This window comes from Acinonyx jubatus, chromosome A1 (genome assembly GCF_027475565.1).
Source record: "Acinonyx jubatus isolate Ajub_Pintada_27869175 chromosome A1, VMU_Ajub_asm_v1.0, whole genome shotgun sequence".
Lineage (NCBI taxonomy): Eukaryota > Metazoa > Chordata > Mammalia > Carnivora > Felidae > Acinonyx > Acinonyx jubatus.
Window position 1 is genome coordinate 224550674 of NC_069380.1, and position 18483 is coordinate 224569156.

Genomic DNA, 18483 nt, shown 5'->3' on the forward strand with positions numbered 1-18483 from the left:
ACAGAGCAATCTCTAAAATGAATGAGGACATCATTTTCTTTAGCCTTTCCTTGGAAAGCAGAAAAATATTACCCCAAATTCCCTAAAAGACTCTCATCTGATAAAGCCTAAAGGAAATCTTATTCTTGAATTGCATCATGAGTGTTTTATTATGTCCTACGTGAAAGTAGTCCCTGTCTGGCTCAAACATCTGGCACTATCTCTTAGATACACCTTTTGATATCTATCACTATAGCTAATCTGGAGAGATGCTTCCTATGAGTTGGAAGTTTTGTGGTTTTGAGTATACTTTAAAATTTTATGCCTTAGGAAAGTTATCTAATATTTAGCTATCAGTGCAATTTATACTTTATAGGGCTTTATGCCAATACTAACAAGAACACACTGGGCTGGTAATCATATATTCATTGCAAAACAATCCATCATTTCCATGGGAACAAAGGCCTTAGAAACACAATACTTTCACCAAAGTACAAATTCTGTAAGAGCGAGGTATCGATGAGTAACTCATAGTTGCTGGAAATACTGTTGAGAGATTAAAAGGAATGTACGAGACAGGATCACTGGCATGCCAATTCACACACCAGAGTCCTATTAAGCTTTTGGCTCATCTCCCAATATTCTACAAATCTTCAGCAACATCTTTCACAAAACATTCCGAAATCGCCATGGTTTTTCCAGATAGACCGTTCCATCTGTATTTTCTCAAACACAGAAAGAGGGAAGTACACAAGATACCCTTAGAGCCCTGTGCCTTTCCTAGGAGAGGCTAGTATGATTAAAGCAGAGTTCAAATAAAGTATCCAAACATATTTTATTTTCCTCCCCCCCAAATACACACACACACACACACACACACACACCCCCAAAAAGCACCCTTAATGTTTTTGAATGCTTTAAATCCTAACATTATTGACCCCTGTAACTGATCATTATCCCCCTTTTTCTCTTCTCCCTATTTAGAAAGCAAAGAGCCTAAGACCCCATGAAGACTCTTGGCATGTTCAGCCTTGAAACTGCCCAAGGCCTTCACAAGTTCATCAGGTGCCTGTTTCCCTTTGGAAAGTAAGTGAAGTGTGCAATGGGACCTGCTGACCCGCATCTCCTTCCTCTTGTATCTCAACGTCCTGCATCTCTTGCAGAACTCACTCACCCTTCTGCAGACGGCAAGAGTGGGAGAAGCTTAAAAACGTCCTTCTCCATTTGACCCTTGGTAGGCAAGCGAAAGTTTAGCTCAAGGCGTTTCACCCCATGACACCAAACTGAACTTATTCTACTATTCTTTTTGTGGTAATCGCCGATCCCAACAGAACACAAAAAGAACAAATAAAATGATATGAAAACCAATGTTTCAACAACAGGAAGAAAAAGCACACACAGCCTCCATAAACTTGTCACACTGCACATTCCTGAGCCTCACAGACGTACCTTAAGGACGATTTTATTGTCTGAGGCTGGTGTCCTCCCCACCCACAGCGCAAACTTGCAAGGGTCTCCTTCCACGTGCTCTGTGACACCCAGCTCTGAGGTCTGGATACAAACGTAATTAAAAAGTTAGAGGACAGAAACAATTCCAGCAGGACACAGAACGAAGACCAAGAAAATGGTTTTGGGGGACTTGTGGTCACGTTAGGTTATAACACCACAGTCTGTTTCCATTGACAGGTAATCCTTGGATCTTTAGTTAAAACGAGGAAATTTTGTTCTCAGGCCACACATGATTGGTTGCAGCCCTTTCACTTGCTCTGAGCACCACTGCTGGGGATCCTGGTGTAGGTCAACCAGCACATACAGAGGATGGAAACCAAAATATCTAAAGATCGTGTTATCTGGAAAATCAGGAGCTGACTATTGGCAACCTGTAAACGACGAAATGAATCTGTCCTAGTTGCAGAGGAGCCTGCCATGCGTTTTCGGCATGAATGAAGTAGCTTCGCAGAAGGCGGAGATGTCTTCACGGTTATTTCCCAATTTGTTTGTCAAAAGCATTAACCTTTAGTGTTGCACTAACAAGTTTAAGGGCCAAGAGACAAAATGTCTCTCTGTGACACATGCCGCTGTGCTGTGAGCACATGGAAGAGCGTAGGTGAAGGTCAGCATCTTCAGTCCCTCCCCCACAATCAAGTTCACCCCTGGTGCATTCTCCTCCCTCCAGCAAAGGAAGTGATTCATAACTGTGGCCTCGGAGGGAACCTTAACTTTTAAAAGATAAATTAAATGAAGATGTATCAGCTTCTAAAACAGACTAGCTTGGTCTCTGAGGACAGATTAAAGTCAGCATAGTGAAATTACTAGCCAGCAATGTTGCTGGTCTTCCTTCCAGTTAGAATATGATCTAAAATGATGTAAGGTGGGCTGTGAGCCAGAAGACAATCTCAAACAGGACATAAGCCAAGGAAAATGGTATGAAAATCATTAGTTTGAACTTGCAAATCCCAGATTATTATTAAGACGATTTCTACATTGGTAGTATTTTATTACTTTGGGAACTTGATTAATCTATGGATGCCATAAAAATGTGTAATGTGGACATTGTTCAAGTATCTGCCGATATTTGTAAGTGATCCACCGTATCTTGTGTAAAGAAGACACCAAACTCTACTGCATTTTCTATTCTTTCTCTGGTGGTGATTTTCAATTAGCTCTGCTCCATCCTTTGTCCCATGCTCCGCCAACCTGGCCCTGCCCAGCAGTTCTGTGTCAACAGCCCGTGAGATAGTCCCACTGAGGGAACATGGAAATACGGCAGATCCAGGGGGTGATACGGCCTGAGACCATCCTTAGAGTCAACGTGTGGTTTACAGAGAGACTCCTTGGGCTTTGCTCCTTGTGGAAAAGAGGCATCAGGTATGTTCTTTTGCCAGAAAGCACACTCACAAGTTAAAAAAGAATTCAAATGTAACACAGTATCGACCCAGCACTCCAGGAAAGCTGTCTCTCTACAGATGGGATTGTGGATCTTTAAAACTGTTTTTGCTTATATACATTTTCTTTAATAACCCTACTTTGCTATTGCAAAGAACCATAAATTTACTTAATTTTCACACACTTATTATCTTTATGGGGGGAAAAAATCCCACCTCATCACGAAGAGCCTACAGCGAGCCCACCAGGAAGACTGCTTAAGTATATGCCAATGTTGGTGAATGAAAAATTAATTAGAATGGTATGAGAACTTACTTAATCGAAGTCTCATATGATTACTTTATTTATGAAGCTAGTTACGGCACACAAGACATAAACTGAAATTCACTAAAAAGGTGTTTTCTCGGCCTATGTTAAGAGTCTATGGCATTTAGAAAAAAACCAGGTTTTCTAAGTTCAGCGAAGCTAAAACCATGCGCTCCCTCTAGTGGACTTGAGACTGCAGGAAAATTTCCCTGAGGAAGATGAAAACCTTACAATTTCAGAGTTCCACCTCGGAGCAGAGTTTGGAAGGTTAAACTGAAAGCAACAAGCAGTAATTTTTTTCTAGCTGCAAAAAGGTCACGAGTGTGTTACCTTAAAATTTACAATTCTGAACGTCCGTACTTACAAACAATTTGCTTTTATAAAGGTACTTGCTTCTCCCACTGGAATCTTTCACTTCTTTACTAAATACTAAAGACATTTCAAAAAGGAAGAGATGCCGTTCTCGACCCTTTCGGATTAAGGTTTTTGGGTCCCACACTTGGAAGGATTCCTGCAGGATGAGTTCTCCCTGAGACTCAATATTTTCGTCAAACCCTGCAACATAAAAGAAAGGGGAGCACACACAATTTGAAAGAAAAATAAAAAAGGATGCACAAGACAGCAATGTGACTATTTAAACATTTGTTCAGTGCCCATCAACTAAATCTCAGATTGGTTTCCCGTCTGGGCCCCCGACTCCGGTTTCCCAGCACTGACCCCACCTGACAAAGTCTGACAAAGGAGAATTCTTCCTAAAACATGACTTTGCATATATTTGCTCTTGTTCAAAAAAATAAGGCAATTATTCTTCATGACTTTATCCTTTCAATTCGATCTTAGGGTGGCACTCACACCATTTGAGATTTGGTTGAACTCCCTACTTCTCTTCAGCCTTTACTCACGGCATTCCATCATATGAACCTCCTCCCCTGTCCAGAATGGTCCCGGACCTTCCCCAGGCCGTCACCCACCCCCAGCCTGCGTCCTGATCCTCTGCATCCTCAGCCTAGAACACCCTTCTTGGACGTTCTGCCACAGGCCGAGCCTTTCCCCAAGCTCTGGTCTGGCCTTCCTTGGGGAGTTCTCCCCCTCTTTGAGGGCAGAATTCTTCATGTGTGTCACACTCTGGCCACAGGGGTGGGATTCCCCCTGCTCCTCCCTTCGTGGAAGGGGCCTGCTGTGTGGACTTTCAACTCCCAGGGCTTGGCAAAGTGGTTTGATACCTGCGGCAGGGGCTGCTAGCCCTCTCTCAACTACTGGCCTCCCCTTCTCCTCCACAGACAGAAGCCCCGTGGCCGCTCAGATAAGCACGATATCTCCCAGCCCCTCGGCAGCTAGGACAACTCAGGCCACTGGGAGGCCGCTGGGAGTCCTGTGTACAACTTCTAGTTTCAGCCCTTCTAGCTGCTCCTTGCCCTCCCTCTTTCCTCACTTTCTCTCTGCTGGACGGAATGGTAATGTGGTCTTGACACATCCTGAACCAAGCCAACCGAACAGCATTTAAGCAGGGGAGAGAGTGAACGGAGCCTGAGTCCTCGATGGTGCCGTGAAGGGCTGCCACACCAGCTCAGGGGTTCACGTCAGAGAAAGAAAAAGCCTCCTGGCCTCTGATTTTTGGGGCTCTGCTGCAAACAGCTGCACCCGTGCCCCAACTAATTCCCTTGCTCGATACTAGCGATGATGGAGACAATAAAAAAGCATCTGGGGCAAGATTACTTCTCGTAAATAATTCTGCGTACGCTGATAGTAAGATTTAAGCTCTGTAATGCAGAAAGAGCCTTTCTAAACACACGCATCCATGGAAATCTCACTTGCAACGATAACTTTTAATTTTATTTATCTGACTCTTCACCACATCGTACACTATGTTACATGCCACCACATTCAAAGCTCTCGTAAGTGATACAATGGATACAGATATGGGGAAACAACAAGCTTTTTGAAGGGTTTTTTATCATCACAGGGGACTGATCTTGCCTCCCTCCTACCCATCCATCCACGCGGAGACCAGATTGCCTAAGGCAAGTGACGCAAGGTGCTACTGGGGTTCCAAGTGCAGACAGGCTGTTCTCTAGTTAACGGTCAAGGACATGCTTTTAATGAGGTCGAAGTACTTTCCGTAATCCTTAAGGGAAGCAATGAAACCAGTTCTTCTCAAAAAGAAGGTACTCACGTCTAAACTCTTAACTCCCACCCAAGCATAGAGGCGCAAAGCCAAGACTTCCAGGGCGTGGGAAATCCACTTAGACCAGTGTCAGGAGGAAGTGCACGGACGCGCTGGGGACATGCAGAGCCCATTACCTTCCAGCATGCTGAGGTGCATGGCATCGTTGGCCCGCTTTGGCACACTAAGCATCACCTCGAGGCCGTCTTTTATCTCCCCTTTGCCTTCCTCACAGCAAGTGAGTAGCTCCTGTAAAAGACCAATACCGTCAACTAGCCAAACGCCGAAAGCTCTGCCAACAAGATCTTTGCAGCAAAGAGCATGAAAAATCCACGATTTTCAAGATAACAGCGGAATGTGGTCAACTGGGCACATATTCGCATAGAAAATGAGTTACTGCCTCTTTACGCAACGAATGGAGGGGTCTGTCCTGCTCAAATCAGGATGCTTCTTCAGATCAGAGCAAACCAGATGCAGTCACCGTTTAAGATGAAACCAGTGTACAGATCAACTACCAAGCCTCAAAAATGACAAACAGAAACACGCAATTAGTACAGTAAAGCATCATCAGCTACTGGTTTTATCTGAAGGTCACGGCCGAGTCCAGCCAGGACTGCTATGCCTCCCGAGGCAGCCCAGTGTGATCTGAACTCCTTGGTGCTGTTAGTGCCACGCCCCATCTACCCTGGAGCTCCCAGGCCGTGAGCGAGAACACGAGCGGCAGCCGTGTCTACGTTAAATGCTGTCCCTCTGTGTGCAGGACATTTGGAAAAGCGTGAATGATCTAATCACACTTGCCCGAGTGTGATTATGTTTCAGATCTACTTAGAGGAACATCTGCTGTTAAATGAATGCGAACAAGGACAATAAATCCACGTTCTGGCAGGGTCCAAGACTCTTTCTTACCACAGTATGGTTATAATCAGTCAGTAATAGTAATCACAACTTTCCGTGTCCTAGTGGCCGACCAAAGGCACAGGGCACCGCACTCAGCTTTGGTCCCACAGTGGACAGTTTTAGAGCAACTTGCACCAGACAAGCATGTTTACTCATGACCAGATGTTTTTTGCCTATTATTCTAAGCAGATTGGCAAAAAAAAAAAAAAAAGTGCTTAAAAATGCTATATGGAGAAATTAACTTCACTGTCAAAAAACATTCGTTGGGACCTCAACAGAGCTTATAATTATTCTCCTTAAAACCCCCGGGAAGAATAACGTGAGGCTTATAAATTAAAGCCCTATTTTAATAGTGATTAACTAGATGTGAGGTCACCGAGGAAGAGGTCTTTAGTGGAACCACATGCTAAAAACAAGATTCTTAAATGCTGAGGACACCAAAAGGTAAACCGCCTTTGCACAAATAAAAAGCAGTGAGCTGATGTGAATGTGAATGACTTAACCTCCTGACTTCTAGTTCACGTTTGTGGCAACCTCCTACTTCTGCTGAGGGTCATACAAGCACTTCATCGGATTCTGATACAGAAATGCAGGAGTGCTTTCCCAATAGAAATACCCCATATGATACCATTTTCACAAAAGAATACAGCCATTTCTGTGTCTAGAGTTTTCTCATCAGCAAAGAGTTTCAGGATCTCATTACTCCATCTCTGAACTTCTTTTATATCCAGAAAATTTACATACCACCTCCCTACTGCTGTGTGAGGCCAGCACCGGGGACATAGATGTGTAATATACTGTTAGCAAGAGGAGTGGACAGTCGGTACGTTCTGATGCTTAATAACATTCTCCAGCCAAGGATACAGCAGGATAAACATCATCAGGTAGAGGTTGTAAATTATTATTCTTACAGTGAAGAAAATGTGCACTGATTTTTATATAATGCATTCTGTGACAACCATCACAAATTCTAAGTTTCCTTTACTGTTCTACAATTAAGACTAGACATTAAATTATAAATGTGGCTGTTTTTTTTTTTTTTTGAGGTATAATTGACATGCAACATGATGCTAGTTTTAAGAGCACAACATAAGGATCTGATATTTGTATACACTGCTTAATGATCACAGGAAGTCTAGTTAATATCCGCCACCATACATAGTTACAGGATGACTTTAATTATCATCATTTATAATCAAGAAAAAGTAGAGGTCAGTTTGACTCAAATACTCGGGATTTGTGTGAACAACATGTTCTAGAAATATGTGTGTGCCATGTGACTAGACGTAAGAGGGAGAAAGCTGCCTGAGGGTGAAATTACCTGGGCTTCAGCCCCATTTGGGTCTCGAGCTGAGCCCAGACAACAGGGACCCAGCGATGATTCCGGGCACAGCCCTCACCCTCACAGGCTCGTTTCTACACCTGCAGACCAGCAGTGTTATGAGGTAAACCTAAAGTCTGCAAAGTACACAGCAAAGAGCGTGGTCCACAGCCAGCAAGCCACACTGGGACACAGATACCACGTTATCCAGGTTTGACAATCTCGTCTTCCTTCCTCAGTTTATGTTACGGACCAGACTCAGCAAAGCTCCAGTGCATAACAAGGAATAGTCTCTCATTTACCTGTCACACTGAGAAACTGATCAGGGTAATAAATAGCAATGAATTAAAAAAATTAAATGCCTTGGTGTTATTTAAAAAATTCAGGCTACTTTACATAAACAGAAAAACGCCAGAACAGTAATGCGCAATTCACAAAATTTTACATGCAGAAGATGCTTCATACATACTTTTAAAAGAAGCTGATACTTTGTTATTCGCTGAACCGGCTTAATAAGGTAAGAAGAGATGGAATTGGCTAATCCATGCCGCTGTTGTATTTCCTAAATTAAGAAGAAAATAGAGAGAGACGAACGTTACTGCAATGTTAATTATAGCATTTGAATTAGCATGAACTAAAAATGCACTTTTTACCTCCAAAATGAATATACACATATCACTGTTGTTGTATAAAGAAAAACAGAAATCACTGTTCTTTTAATACGCTGAACATGAGAACGGGTGATCACTTTGAACCAGAAGGTGGCGCGTCCAATCTACATTGCTGGCTCTCCCGTGCAGATCTCAACTAGGCCAAGCCTACAACCTCTGCTCTGGGCCCGCGCTGGCCTCCAACTCCCCCGGGCCGGCCCGGGGCCACTCAGTCCAGACAGGAGGAGATAGGGATGGGGATGGGGACAGGGCGCACCCTCTCCCACCGCAGCTCCTAAGCGTTTGCCTTGGCGTCGCCTTGGCCAAGACCACGTCCCCGCCCCTGGCCTGACTCCCCTTCACTAACGAGTTCGCACACCATGGAGGATTCCCTCCACGCGCTCTCAGACTTTCCACGCCCACCAGCGGTGCTTGCATCATCTTTTGGCTCTTAACACTCTTCTCAGAAAATCTTCAAAAAAACCCCAGCACCACCAAAAAAAGGTTATCTCCTCACATTCTATGCTTCCAATGAGATTCAAACACTACTACACTCTTGTGTTCTCAATCTGCTTGTCACTTTGATTAAGCTCATGGGGACCCGTGCGTGCGTTGTGCCAGGATTCCTGTGAGTCGCTGCCGATGGGAGTGCCGGCTGCAGGACAGCCACCAAGCGACTTGTCCCTCACATGCCACCCAGGTTCAAAACTTAGCAATTCTTCCTCTGCCTTCCTGATCACGAATGTAGTTTAAAACTTTCTCTTCAATTTGCAATTGTTCAAAAATGTGCAATTTATCGTTTAATGATTATGATACACACATTCATAATTTCACATCTAAAACATTTTTTATATAGAATATAATGATCTCAAGTACAGGTCACTGAGTTCTGACAAATGTCAACACACTTGCAAACAATTCCCAAACCAAGGTGCAGAACATTTCCAACATCACAGGAAGTTCTTCAGGTCCCTTTCTAACAAATTCCCCCACCCACACCCCACCACCACCAAGAGGCAACCCCTATTCTGATTACTATTGCCAGATTAGTTTTGCATATTCTAGAATTTCACACAAAAGGAACCACACAGAATGTACTCCTTCATATCTAGCTTCTCTCAGCCCATGTTTTCGAGATTAATCTATGCTACTTACGTATCAAGAATTTATCCTTTTATACAGTTGAGAAGTATCCCATTTCATGCATACCCAACATCTGAGAGATACTATAATGTCTTTTTAGTACCTTGTTTTAATAACATTCAGAAATACGTCTCTGATATTTCTGAACACCAATCTATTTTTGTTGACACCCTTAATACCTTATCATAGGATTATACTATTAAAAAATGACAAGAGAGGAATGAATACCCAATGGGTAAAAGATAGTCTATTCAACAAATGGTGCTGGGAAAACTGGACAGCAACATGCAAAAGAAAGAAATTGGACCACTTTCTAACATCACACACAAAAATAAATTCAAAATGGATTAAAGACCTAAATGTGAGACCTGAAACCGTAAAAATCCTATAAGAGAGCACAAGCAATAATTTCTCGACATTGGCTATAGTAACTTCTTTCTAGATAGGTCTCCTGAGACAAGGGAAATAAAAGCTAAAATAAGCCATTGGGACTACATCAAAATAAAAAGCTTCTGCAGAGCAAAGGAAACAACCAACAAGACTAAAAGGCAACCTACTTAATGGGAGAAGATATTTACAAATGACATATCCGATAAAGGGTTAATATGCAAACTATACAAAAACTGATATAATTCAACACCCAAAAACCAAATAATTCAATTAAAAAATGGGCAGAAGCTATGAATAAATATTACAAAGAAGACATACAGATGGCCAACAGACACTCGAAAGATGTTCAACATTGCTCATCATCAGGGAAATACAAATCAAAACCATAGTTATGACCTCACACCTGTCAGAATGACTAAAATAAAAAATACAAGACGCAACAGGTGTTAGAGAGGATGTGGGGGAAAAGAACTCTCCTGTGCTGCTTATGGGAATGCAAACTGGTACAGCCACTGTGAAAAGCAGAATGGAGTTTCTTCCAAAAGTTAAAAATAGATCTACTCTATGATCTAGGAATCACACTACTGGGTATTTACCAAAAAAATACCAAGACACTGATTCAAAGGGATACACGCACCCCTATGTTTACAGCAGCATAATCTACAAATTATGGAAGCAGCCAAGATGTGGTATGTATGTGTGTATGTGTGTACACACACACACACACACACACACACACACACACACACACACACACACAGGAATATTACTTAGCCATAAAAAAGAATGAAATCTTGTCATCTGCAATAACACGGATGGAGCTGGAGAGTATAATGCTAAGTGAAAAAGACAAATATCATATGATTTTCACTCATATGTGGAATTTAAGAAGCAAAACAAATGAACAAAGGAAAAGAGAGAGAGAAACCAAGACAGACTCTTAACTACAGAGAACAAATGATGGTTACCAGAATAGAGGGAGGTGGGGGGATGGGAGAGACGGGGAATGGGGATTAAAGAGTACACTATCATGATAAAAAAATTAAATTATTAAAAAGAATAAAAACATAAAGTTACAGAGAGAGAGGGAGGCAAACCATAAGAGACTCTTAAGGACCGAGAAGAAACTGAGGGTGGATGGGGGGTAGGGGAGAGGGGAAAGTGGGTGATGTCATGGAGGAGGGCACTTGCTGGCATGAGCACTGGGTGTTGTATGGACACGAATCTGACAATATATATTTTAAAAAAAAATAAAAAAATAAAGACAAAAATGGCTACATGATCCGACTATTCTTCCAAAATACCTGACAAAGGTTTCATCCTGCTAAAACAATAGAGCTTCCTTTTTCTAAAAAGCTGTTAAGGGTATTAACAAAAACTTCTGTGCTTCTAAAATTTTACTTTGAATGGTGGGGGGCAAAGAAAGGGGAGGATCTAGCTCACTGGTCAGTGGCATATCTAACACCATAATTTCTGCTTTGCCTTTGTATTAAGCTGTTTACATGCAATAACGTCCTTGCTGGGAAGGAAGGTGGGCACTTTGGGTTATCCACCACTCCATGCTAAGCACCTATGACCAGGCACATTGAGCTAAATGAGCCCCAAAAAGATGTGGGATCATGCTGGACAATGAATACTGAAGGCAAGTAATTTGTGAAATCCCCAAATCCGACAAGCATAATTTCTTTAAAGATGTTTTAAGGACAAAGGTTTTGGTTTTTTTGTTGTTGTTGTTTTTTAATGGCTTTGATTCCAAAGCCATTTGATTTGATTAAATGTGCCACATGCTCTCAGTGCTTAGGCCTTAAATGATTCTAACTCTGCACAGAGCCATGGTGTTGACTTTCACCTGATGGCAAAGACCCAGGGTCATGTGAAAAACAGAAAAAAAAGGGGAGGGGGGGGCGGGCAGCACTGGGCTGGGAGCTGACTTTATATTTACAAAGGCAATGATGTATAATTGCTAGTCAGGAGAATGACAACTAAAACAAGGCCATCTACAGGGCTTCACCTCAAAGATACAAGCTAAAATTTATTCTCATTTCCCAGACTTCCAGAGAAGGGCAGAGTATCACACATGGCAATGCCCCAACGTAAAGACAGAAACAAATCTAATGTTCTCACAGCCTTGTGAGAAATTATACATAACATCAAAAAGTACTCCCATCTCTTAATCAAGATGTATTTGGCACACATTTAACTACATTCTGGAGACCCAAAAAGCATTCTGTAAATTATATCAATAAGGCTCTATCCTCTTTCGTACTAAATAACTTCCCTGCAATATCTCTCCAAAAAAGATGACCTACATCTACAACAATGGGAATATAATTAATAAGCCTCCCAATGGTCCTAGGGACAGTGCTATCTGTAAAAATTTTATTGGCAGGCTACTTTTGGAATCACATAAAAATGAGAAAAATAAATGACTAAAAAGGATTCAAAGATTCAAAGATAATTTTTGTTTCACAGAGAGTAAAAGAAGCCGAAAAGTTTGTACCTTCTGTATAACATGATATTACACCTAAAATTACTATAAATTGTAAGTAATGTCATATACACATGTATGCGCTAAAATCTTGGATCTTTTTTTTTAAAATTTTTAATGTTTATTTTATTTTTGAGAGAGAGAGAGACAGAGCATGAGTGGGGGAGGGGCAGAGAGAGAGGGAGACACAGAATCCGAAGTAGGCTCCAGACTCTGAACTGTCAGCACAGAGCCCGATGCGGGGCTAGAACCCACGAATGGTGAGATCATGACCTGAGCTGAAGTCGGACGCTTAACTGACTGAACCACCCAGGATCTCCTAGAAGAATCTTTCAATAACAGAAGAATATATAACAATATCCCACCATAAATATGACAGATAAACAGGAAAATACCGTATCATCAAATAGATGAAAGTTAGAAGATTTCACAGCTTCATCAGGAATCTATTACTTACATCAAAGTAGGACCCTGCATGCTCTAGTATCAGCTGAGTAGAATCCGGCTTATTTTTGCAATATGTGACATACATCTGAAACTTGTCTGCCTATAAACAACAACAACAACAAATTAGAATATCTCTTTCAAATGGCAGTACCTCAAAATATGATAAACTTTTATGCAGAAAAGAAGCTGTGGGGATAAAGGAAATTTAAGCTCTAAGTAAAAGACACCCTATTTTATATGGAAAGCTGTTAAAAATGAGAAACACATCCTATTGGTATACACACCTCCAGAAGCTTCCCTTGGCCCAGTAAGTCAGGGCTGGGCACACCCACTCTGTTCCAGTTGCCAGTGCAAACCCAGGCATCACACGTGGATGGCAGGGCACTACCACCAGGTGACTGTCTGGCTCTCCTCCCGACTGCACAACATCCCCCCTCCCACCTTGCCAACCTGGCCCCCCAGACATGGCTGCGCATTCATGTTGATCTACGCATTTCCAGGACCACGTGCAGGACTGGCACACTAAATGTTCCATTTCAAACCATCACTATTGCCAATAAAAAGCTCGGTCCACGTTAATAACTAGTTGCAGAATGTAAGTCTTTGAGGCAAAGTCCATTTCTCTGTAAGCAGACACTGTAGAAGATGGTGACATAAGAGAAATGGACCACATTCCTTTCTAACTTCCTGCAAAGCCACCAAACAACCGTGAGAACAAGTAGCCGAGGTTTCATTACCCAAGTAACAAAGCAGTGTCCAACGTCTTCTGGCAACTGCTCATATTTTTCCAGCTCTTTCAGAAATATGCTGCAGAGAGTAAAAATGGTACTATATTATTAAGATGTCTTAAAACATTTAGTAGTGAGATAGATACGCCAGAAATCAGGCCAAGCATATCACTTCAATCAAATACAGTGAAACATCTGTGCCGTCTAGATTTTAAGGATTTAATAACCCATGTAGCTCTTAACTCGACTAAGTTATTGTGACTTTCAAACAGCTACTCAGTTTAGCCTTTAAACACTTTCTAATACAAACTTTAACCTAGCAGCTTTACTTTTGGGCAAGTGCTATGTTCAGTAGCTGAGGATATAATTTAGGGATGTAAATGAACACTCAGAAGAACCCACTTAGATTTCAGTGTCTTGTGCTGGGGTGGGGGCAGGGGAGTGAGGGAGACCCCAGCATCTCTGGCTCTAGCAGTCTCTCTCCATAGGCTAGAGGGCTGTGCAGACGCTATCAAAAGGAGCTTCTGTTTCTTAAAAAACAAACAAACAAAAAAACCAAAAACCCAAAATAAAAAAAAACTTAAAAATAAAGCCATGTGCCTCCTGTGGCCACTGGACAGTGTATTTTAGTTTGGTCAGACTACGCATCTGTTCTGTCCTCAGTGCCTTCTCCCCTCTTGTTCAGAAAGACCAAGGGGTGGCCAGCAGCCACACACAACTCTTCTTTCTTTTCATCCTAAGTAACTAATGTAGCAGCTGACGACATAGCTTGGGAGAAACGAGGGTTCCTCCAAAAACAGTTTTCCTAATCTCATTTCTATAGCAGGTAAGAACAAACATAAAGTCGAGTCTCTATCATGATAGGTTCAACAACGCCAGTCTTTTGGAAGAAAGCCTGATAGTCTTCATTCAAATTTCAACAAAATCACTGAAATGGATGCTTAACTCAGTTGGGAGCTTTCATTTCTTGTTAGGAAACTTCAGCACCATATCTAGATTTCAAGAGGAACCAGCTCCCCAGAGATAAAGCCACTCACTTATTGTGAAACTCATAGATTTCCTGCATGTTCCCGAAGATGACGAGCTCTCTGTTTACGATGCCGGCCGGGATCTCCTCCACCCCGCTGGTCATCTCCCACAGGTATGTCTGGCCGGGAGGGAAGCAGAGGGATTACACAAAAACCCAAGAGCACATGTCCAAGAAACGGCTGTTCCTGCCTCTAGAATACGTACCCAGAGCTCACAAATCACCGAAAATCGATCTGAAGTATGGAACCTTTCCCAAAACATGAAAAACTATTTTCCAGAAAAGCCCCCCCAGTTGCTGTGAGCCCTTCCGAGTAGTTCCTCGGGCTCCAGCTTGAGCCTCTCCATTCCTGGTGTCAGACTTGGGAGCTAACCTCCCTGCTCTCTGAGGTACGACAACTATTCTTTAAACTACTGAGTATCAGTTGCGAATCATAATTAGAAGGCACATTTCTCTGAAGCTGCTGTAAAGTTCTGTACAAAGAGGATGGCAGCCAGGCCGTCATGTGACGAGCGGAATGACAGGATTAGTGCTGTATCATCTCTGTGATGAGCAAAACATGGGCCTGGAAACTCACGGAAGGGTGGGAACAAGAAACAGGCTGCTTAAGCACACTGAAAATCTCGAGAACAACAACGGCAACAAGGGTGATTATTTTAAGAATTACCAACAGTCAGGGAGAAAACAGCGTGCTTAGACTGGATCTAAATAAACAAGCAAGAAAACTTACTTACATCCATACACTCCCGGAGGTCCCTCACGTAAGCCTTTTCAGTTTGAATTAGCTCCGCCATTATGAACCTTGAACACAGGAAGACCGGGAAGAGCTTAGTTCACAGTCAGGACACAGGCTTATCTGAACTATGTACTTTTATGGCTTATGAAATAATGAGAGTTTTCAAAGCAGTAGTCAGTAATGTGTTTGGGGAATTAAACCAAGAAGAGACAGAACAGTAACAGCATAAAGCCACCAATTCAAAGGGAAAACATTTTGTTGAGGTACACCAGCAGGTCACGTTTTCTCCATCAGCACCACTGACACTTGGGGGCAGATAATGCTTTGCCGGGGGGCTGTCCTGTGAACTACAGGATGTTAGTGGGATCCCCGGTCTCCACCCCTGAAACGCCAATAGCATTGCCCCCTCCCATTTTGTGACAACCAGAAATGTCAACACACATGGCCAAGCATCCCCTGGGGGTCACAACTGCCCCCAGCTGAGAACCGCTGGTTTAGGACAATCTTTGGAACGTCTGGTACAGCTTACTAACTGGCAATTTTGAAACATCTCCACGTGTTATTTTTTCTCCTTGGTACTACTAGTCATGACCTACTGATGACAAATGACACTACAACAATTTGTCAACCCCATACGAAATGGAGGCACAGGAACAAAAAAAAGACACGGCTTCTGAAGCAAGTGATAAGGGTACAGTGCACACAGTGAGTCTGAACATCACAAGGTATCATTGCCATCCGGTTTCAAAGCACACACAGCAGTGGGTTTGTCCAAGCGACATTTTCTTCACTTTTTCAATGAATCCCAGCAGGTTCTTAAAGACTGGCTTACTCTTTCCTGCGGGCCGACTTCCGTTTTTCTTCGTTAAGTTCATGAGCAGCATCGCGAAGCTTCACCTCTGACCCAGGGACACTGGCGGGGATTATGTCCAGCTGAAGACTTTTACTCTGTGGAGGAAGAGAGCCAATGAACTTGAGTTAATTAGATCCGGGGAGGACATGAGGAAGAACATCATGGTTTATTCTGTTTGCACAGAGCAATTTACCGATTTGTTGGAATCTGAAGAAATCCCCAGGGCTTTCTCCAAAGAGGTCCTGTACTTCTCCATCCGCAGAGAGAAATCCCTGTACCTCTTATCCACTGCAGTGACACATTTTTTTATCTCTGCTGCATGGGCATGCCCTTTTTCACAAAAGCCATCAGCCAGCTGTATCAATAGCTTCACTCTCTCTTTGGTTTGCTGCGGAAACAACAACAGGAAAGTATTGTGAGGCAAATGAACTCAACTGCCAGAACCGGAGACACAGTGGCAACTTGCCTACAACTCTGAGCTCCCGACAGGGAAAAACTGCTGGTCAGAGAAATGTCCCCTGAAGCTCCAAGTCCACCAATTCACCCCCTGATCCCGGCCTGGCCGCTTCCCCACAGAGAATGGCATGTTTACGACTGCAAAAACCAACCCGAATCTAGCCCTTCTCTCGGCTTGGCTTCATCTGGTGGACGCCCGAGAGACACCTGTGGAAGGGATACATGTGTCTCCCGTGGCCCCGTGGTCCCCACTGCTGCTCCCTGCCCGTTCATCCCCTGCGCCCACGGGGATGGAAGGCTTGCTGAGATCCTGCCAAAGGAACCCCCACACTGCAGACACTCGGTGAAATCCTTGCAGTGACTCTGCACTGCACATTCGTTTCTTTTTCAATTCTCGGTAGAAATGAAGGAAAGATCGCTAGCCAGGAAATGATCTTTAGAGAAGCATATTAAATGCTCTTCACTGTTTTAGAACTCCCTCTCAAAAATTATTTCATTTGTACGTGTCCTTAGAAAAAATACTTCAATTAAGTTAAACACAACCGCCTTGGTTTTCATACAGTTCAGGAGAACCACAAAACATTGGTTTAATATCTATGGCAGTAACGTCCCTCAAAACTGAGTTTTCAACACCTGTTTTCATCACATCCATTGGTTACTAGAGCAAGGCTTCTTTCGACAGTCGCGCTGGCATTTCAGGCGAGTACTGTTCCTCTCTTGGAAGGGAACCTGATTTTCTCCACTAACCTTTACCTAGGAAATCTTTACGACCAACACTCAGGAAGGTGACTTTAAAAATCCCCAAAAGGTGCACCGGAGAGCAGGGGCCTCAAAGTAAAAATCCCCAAAAGGATAAAGGTCAGGGCTCAAAACCTGGATAAATTTTCCTAGTTTACACAGGAAGTGTGAGGCAGCATGTCCTCGGCGACCTGCAAAGGCAGCTGTAGAATCCTCAGGCTGCGCATGCACACCCCGGGCAACCTGCATCCAGCCCCGCGCTCCAGGCACACGCCCGGTCTGTGCTTCCTTGCACCATGGCCCCTCCTGCCTGGAATGCTACTCTGTGGCTCCCTCGTGTCTTTGCTCAACCAAAGGCCACCATCTCAATAGGCCCTCCCTGAGTCCCTTAAAAGTACAAGTCACCTTCCTGCCCCAACTGTCGTCACTGGGCCTGCTCCACTCTCTCCCGGGACACGGGTCACCTGCCACAAGGATATAGTTGACTTACTACTGTTACCGTCTGCCACTATCTTATTAGAATGTAACCACCACAGGCCTGGGATATTTGGGGTTTTTTGCTTACTAATATCTTATTCACCTTTCATGTGCCTGGCACATAGGAGACAGTCACCAAATATTTACTGAAAATTAAGTTAACGTTAGATTTTACGGGAAAATAGGTATATGCTTGTACCTTTAATGGGGTATGGCAGTTACACTTAACAGGCATTAATACTTAAAAAAAAAAATGAAAACAGAACTCAGATATAATAATCTCCTGTGGAAAAAAAAAAGGTTATTGCAAAATTCTATAAAAGCTGTTTATTAGAAAAAGTCAGCAAAACTTAAAACACCCTGAAGTTTTTAGGACTTTCATCTGGTGTGGAAATGAGCTCAAGTAGAGTGAGCTAATCAACCAAACCATATGATCTATCAACACAACACCTTTCTGGATATGCTAAGACGAATTATAAACCAAAGACCTAAAAAGTCAAAGTTTCACAAGTGGAACCATAAATTCCAAAAGGGACTTAACTTAGAACCATTATTAAATTTTAATATCAAAGAGAATATGAGAAAGGCAGGACTGTTTAAAAACTGGGTTGCCTGGAGGCACCTGGGTGCCTCAGTTGGTTAAGCCTCTGACTCTTGGTTTCGGCTCAGGCCATAATCTCACGGTTCCTGGGACCCCTCATCGGGTTCTGTGCTGACAGCATGAAGCCTGCTTGGGGTTCTCTCTCTGCCCCTTCCCGGCTCTCTTTCATCTCAGAATAAATAAGTAACTAAACTTA

At 43.0% G+C, this 18483-nt stretch overlaps 1 protein-coding gene across 3 annotated transcripts in view; it reads right to left on the reverse strand.

Annotated features, from left to right (window-relative positions):
* Nucleotides 1-18483, reverse strand: part of TRIO (trio Rho guanine nucleotide exchange factor) — a 353418-nt gene that overhangs the window by 93512 nt on the left and 241423 nt on the right. For all 3 annotated transcript variants that reach the window (XM_053202016.1, XM_053202021.1, XM_053202025.1), the window contains exons 22-31: nucleotides 16209-16403; nucleotides 15995-16110; nucleotides 15161-15227; nucleotides 14437-14546; nucleotides 13409-13478; nucleotides 12682-12771; nucleotides 8023-8115; nucleotides 5473-5584; nucleotides 3536-3726; nucleotides 1429-1530 (exon numbers count right to left, since the gene is read on the reverse strand). In XM_053202016.1, coding sequence (XP_053057991.1) covers nucleotides 1429-1530; nucleotides 3536-3726; nucleotides 5473-5584; nucleotides 8023-8115; nucleotides 12682-12771; nucleotides 13409-13478; nucleotides 14437-14546; nucleotides 15161-15227; nucleotides 15995-16110; nucleotides 16209-16403 — 1146 coding nt within the window. The remainder of the gene's footprint in view (nucleotides 1-1428; nucleotides 1531-3535; nucleotides 3727-5472; nucleotides 5585-8022; nucleotides 8116-12681; nucleotides 12772-13408; nucleotides 13479-14436; nucleotides 14547-15160; nucleotides 15228-15994; nucleotides 16111-16208; nucleotides 16404-18483) is intronic.